The following is a 5,297-nucleotide window of genomic DNA, read 5'->3' on the forward strand; positions in this document are numbered from 1 at the left end:
CAAATCCAGAACCAGGAGAAGGCAGTACAGAGAGCAGTTTTTGTGGTTTATTTAAGCACAAATAAAAGGGGTATGCGAGCCACCTATTCGTTCTCTTCACTGCGCAGCCTGGCATTGGGATTGGTGACTCTGATGGCTAGCTGGGCAGCTCGTTCCACGATAGCTTTTCGGTTCTTGGAGGAAACATTGTGGGCGATCTCAGCACAGTACGACCTGGAAGAGAGGTGAGGTAAGGAGCAGCCGTTCCCACCACAGGGGAGGCCCCAGAGTGGAGCAGATCCGACTGCAGGCACTGCACAGGCTGCGCGTGCTTAGAAAGCACTCCATCCTTATAACCCGCAAACCAGGCGTCCCTCTGCAGAGGTACCATGAATTCGCCAAGTCAGTGTCTAACAGAGTGGGCGTGACTCTAGGCGTGAAGGCTCCTCCTCTGACTCATAAAATAACCCAACCTCGGACAGTCCCAAGGTGCTTTCTAGAGCTTTCCAGGGAAGTTTCAGAGCTCCACAAAGGCTGGACAGTTAAGTGGAAAGCAGCAACACGGCTGTATGGAGCCACCCTGATAGTTCCCGCAGGTCTGTGTAGCAGCAGCTCCCAGTTTCCAAAGAAGACTCGCTATGTGTATACATCCTAGCCTCCCGAGACCCGGGCCCTTGCTCACTTAGTCCAAACCAGTGTACCCACACCTTAAACACAGCCACTCCACACTGTAGCCAACCACTGACTGCACTCCACCATCCACTAACCATGCCCCCGAGCTGCATTTCAGATTATGTGCAATAAACACCCACAGAAAAAAAATGCAAGGACCACAGATCATAAATTTCTGTGGAACGCAAAAGAAATACTAGCAATATACGCCAGAGATGACGTCTTCCCTCACAAGTACCATATTGTAACATCTGAAACTTCTGCTTAATTCCTCATCACTTTTTTTTTTGCCAGTCCTGGACTTGGGCTCAGGGCCTGAGCCCTGTCCTTGGACTTTCTCAAGGATAGAGCTCTACCACTTGAGCCTCAGCACCACTTCTAGCTTTTTTCTAAGTATGTGGTACTGAGGAATCAAACCCGGGTCTTCGTGTGTGTGTGCTAGGCAAGCACTCTACCACTAGGCCAAACTCCCGGCCCCTCATTCACTTTTTCAAAAGGAAATTTCTAGTACTAAAACGCAACGAAGTGCGAGCACCGCTCCCCTCACTTGCCCGCCTGTGTCTCGTGTCTCTACCACCCGGGCCCCGCTCACTTGTTGCACATGAGCAGCACTTCCAGCTCCTTGACGTTGTGGACCAGGAACTTCCGGAAGCCGCTGGGCAGCATGTGCTTTGTCTTCTTGTTGCTCCCATAACCAATGTTGGGCATCAAGATCTGGCCCTTGAACCTCCTCCGGACCCTGTTGTCAATACCTCTGGGCTTCCGCCAGTTTCGCTGAAAGCAAGCACACACAGAAGGGTTGGTCTCTGCAAGGTGCCAACTGAGCCTTTAGGGAGGGGCAAGGACCAAGCGAAAGGGGAAAATAACAAACAGGCCTGGCTCACACCTGTAATCCAAGCTATGTATGGTAGGGGCTGAGATCTGGATTGTGGTTCAAAGCCATCCTGGGCAGAAGGGTGAGACTTCTCTCAAATACTCAGAAAAAGCTAGAAGTGGCATTGTGGTTCAAGTGGTAGAGCACTAGCCTCGAGCATAAGAAACCCTCTCACCACACAGCCTCCCAGGGCCAGAGTTCTCCCACCCACAAGCTCTCACAGCCCTTCAACCACCTCAAGGCACCACTTCAATCCCAATTTACACTCTCAGACTTGTGGAGTGCAGAACTGTCTTCAGCCAGGTGCACCTACCTTAATCTTGACATATCGGTCTGATTGGTGGCGGATGAACTTCTTGGTCCTCTTTTTCACGATCTTGGGCTTCACCAGAGGTCTGAGGGCAGCCATGATGCCTTTGGGAGAGGGGCAGATGCAGGTGAGCAGAGGAAGAGAAGGGAGACTTCCGGCCTCCGGCAGGAGCAGAACCTATGTCACAGAGTATCTTCCAGTCACCAGCTATGGAGACAGCTGAGAATGGAATGGGTGCCTCTGCCACGCTTGCTTTCCCTCCTATTTCCGAAGCTGGCAGAATACAAGCCACTCTGCAGACGCGATCCAAGGAGGTTCAAAAGTCACCTTTCCCCCCTTCCAAATTCCAGGAAGGGGGGTGACAGCAGCTAAAGGCAAGCCTCAGGCCACCAAGACGCCCAACCCGAGTGGCCCTTCCAGTCTCCTCTCAGCTCTAAGGGCAGCACAGGGTGAGATGTGTGCAGGATGCCCGGCGCAGGGCCTGGCTCACTGCTGACCCCCGCCTCGTGCTGCTGCTGCTCTGCACGGCCTCCCACCTGGGAGCACGCACTTCTCCAGGTGAGGCCTAAAGAACCTCAAGCCGGGAGCCGGTGGCTCGGGCCTGTCATCCTACCTACTCAGGTGGCTGATATCGGAGGATCACGGTTCAAAGCCAGGCGAGGCAGCAAAGTCCACACGACTCTCCAGATGGGGCCCAAGGCCATGACCTCAGGCCCCCGACTCACCCGGATGAACAGCTCTTCCCCAGGCGGCCTCGCCACCAGTGCCTTCTTGCAAGCACTGGACCCCACCTCCACCCCTCGGATACGCCGCCCCGGTCACCGGACCCCCGGGGTCCGGCCTGAGCCGGCACCACGGCCCTCCGGGGTTCAGAACGCAGGTCGGCCGCTCCGATGGACCCCAGGCGGCCGCCGTAGGGAAGCAAGCGGCCCGACAGGCCCGGCAGCGTCCAGACCCCCAGGCCGCCGCCCGCCTCCCCGGTCCCACGCCCGTCCCGGCGAGCCGACGGCCACGACAGCCGAGGAGAAGCCGGCGCAAGAGCGGGAGGTCTCCTCCCCGGGGCGCGGAGCCCGCGCGAGCCCGCAGGAGGGAGGATGGCCGGCGATGGAGACTCACCGAGGAGGAGATGGCAGCCACCTCCGGAGGTAGCGCCGACGAAGAGGAAGGGGAAGGCGGCGCGCAAGGGCTGATGGGACGCCGCTCTAGGTCCTGGCAGAGGAAAGGGAAGCGCTTCCGGCGTCAGGTCCTTCCCATCAAAGGCGCATCGGAGAAGTAACGCAGCCGGAAAAAAAAAAGTTTGTGCTCCTGTACTATATTCTACACCGATACGGAGGCGTGGAGCTTAAAACGTGTTGTGTCTTCCCCTCGGGACTACGGAGACAACGTAACTTTTTACTGAGCCAAGACCCTGGGGCTGGGGGGGGGCACTTCCGCCAGGAGGAGAAGCCCATTTCAGCTTCCGGCCTATGGCCTGTGGCCCCGCCTCTGCTCCGCGTGCGCCCCCTGGCGGCCGGGAGGGAACAGAACAGGCCCCCTCATGGGGCCTGCTGTGAATGGCAGTTCTCCTGCAGAGAGGCTCCCGGGGGCAGGGATGCTCAGAGCATCCTTAAATCCAGGCTAGATTCGTTACCATATGGACTGCTCTGTCTTCGCTGTGTCGTGTCACACGGTATTTGTTTAGGAGAAATGACAAGATGACCCACAGGTGATGCTTTCCCAGGGCAGAGGGTCCCACAGATGGTGTTTGCCCAGGGTAGGATGCCTCAGGTGAGGCTTGCCCAGGGCAGAAGGTCCCATAGGTGAAGTTTGTCCAGGGCAGGATGACCCAGAGGTGGCGTTTGCCTAGGGCAGGATGTCCCTAACCAAGCAGTTTGAAGTACCCAGTCCCTTTGATTTAGCCAACCATTCTTTTTGAGTTCTTCCCCGCTTTATGATGAGCCAATTACGTTTTAAAGTTGTTCTGTGACCTTCCCACAGTATGTATGTATATAAAACGTGGATTGTGTATAAAAAGTGCTGTAACTCTGGGCTCGGGGCTCTCAGCATCCCCGGGTGCAGCCTTGTATGCAGGAGACCGAGCTGGAGCTTGCAATAAAGACTCCTTTGCTTTTACACTGGTTCTGGTCTCGGGTGGTCTTTTGGGTAAGGATTCTGAACTGGAGCATTGCACTTGGAGTATTTTGTTTTTGTTTTGGAGGAGGCAGTGCTTGGATTTTCACACAGGGTCTGTACACTTGTCAAGTACTCTGCCACCTGAGCCACATTTCCTACCATGCACACATGAAGTGCAGTTCAGATCCAACTCCCTCTCTCCACTTCCATTTGGGCTGGATCACACTTGTAGAATCCAAGTTTCTGTTTGATTTCCTTCTGAAATTTGGTTTCACAATGATCTTGAAAACAAAAGCTAGGCAGAGGGCGGGGAGTTTGGCCTAGTGGTTAAAGTGCTTACCTAGCATGCACGGAGACCCGGGTTCGATTCCTTGGTACCACATTATACAGAAAAAGCCAGAAGTGGTGCCGAGGCTCAAGTGGTAGAGCTCTAGCCTTGAGAAAGCCAAGGACAGTGCTCAGGCCCTGAGCTCAAGCCCAGGACTGGCAAAAAAAAGAAAAGCTAGGCAGAACAAGGATAAGGTTTTGTGTGTGTGTGTGTGTGTGTGTGTGTGTGTGTGTGTGTGTGTGTATGCACGTGCATGTGCATGCCAGTACTACATTCTTGGTCTTGTACACTTGCTCTGCTTTTTTATGGCTAGCACTCTATTCCAGCTCCACTTTCTGCTTTTTGATGATCTCAGATTTGTCAGATCTTAGGCTCCTGGTTAGCTAGCATTAGAGCATTGAGCTACCAGTCCCTGGCAAGAATAAGTTAGTAGTAGTAGTTGTTGTTGTTGATGTCCCAGTCCTTGGGCTTGAACTCAGGGCCCAAACACTATTCCTGAGCTTCATTTGCTCAAGGCTATCACTCAAGCCACAATGCCACGTACAGCTTTTTCTGTGTATGTGGTACTGAGGAATCAAACCAGGGCTTCATGCATTCTAGGCAAACACTCTACCACTAAGCCACATTTCTACCCCCAAGAATAAGTTTTACACTAGGCAGTTTAGTCAAATGGTTATGAGACAGTATAGGTCAAGTAAAAGGAGGCATGGGAAACAGAATGCAAGCATTCAGAGAGGAGGACTGCATTAGGGAATAGCTTGGTTGAAAGCACATACTGTGTGCTCTCCGTTAAATTTCATTCATCCCTTGAGGGGCTCTCTCTCTCTCTCTCTCTCTCTCTCTCTCTGGCTTTTGCCCACTTGCCCTCATGTTCTGGAAACTGACTAGACTTCATGTGCAAATGGAACATGAGAAGGGACGCACACCGAGGCAACCACTTGTTGAAGCCCTCTAGGGTCAGGGGTTCAAACAATCCCCAGCCTGGGCCCCGAGGAAGAAATCATACCGGTCACACGAGAACT

At 53.8% G+C, this 5,297-nt stretch overlaps 1 protein-coding gene and 1 non-coding gene across 2 annotated transcripts; both read right to left on the minus strand.

The window, feature by feature from the left end:
- Positions 1-25: 25 nt before the first annotated feature.
- On the minus strand, positions 26-3,033 carry Rpl32 (ribosomal protein L32). The gene is made up of 4 exons (XM_090323855.1): positions 2,952-3,033; positions 1,839-1,939; positions 1,244-1,425; positions 26-213 (listed from the first exon to the last, which is right to left on the minus strand). Exons 2-4 carry the CDS (start codon positions 1,932-1,934, stop codon positions 84-86), a joined length of 408 nt encoding a protein of 135 aa, XP_090179981.1. The 5' UTR covers positions 1,935-1,939; positions 2,952-3,033; the 3' UTR covers positions 26-83.
- On the minus strand, positions 2,013-2,152 carry LOC150042887 (small nucleolar RNA SNORA7). Its single transcript, XR_016533553.1, has one exon. It is a non-coding gene; the product is annotated as a small nucleolar RNA SNORA7 (small nucleolar RNA).
- Positions 3,034-5,297: the final 2,264 nt, after the last annotated feature.

The sequence above is a fragment of the Megascapheus bottae genome, chromosome 33 (assembly GCF_031878675.1).
Source record: "Megascapheus bottae isolate mThoBot1 chromosome 33, mThoBot2.hap1, whole genome shotgun sequence".
NCBI lineage: Eukaryota > Metazoa > Chordata > Mammalia > Rodentia > Geomyidae > Megascapheus > Megascapheus bottae.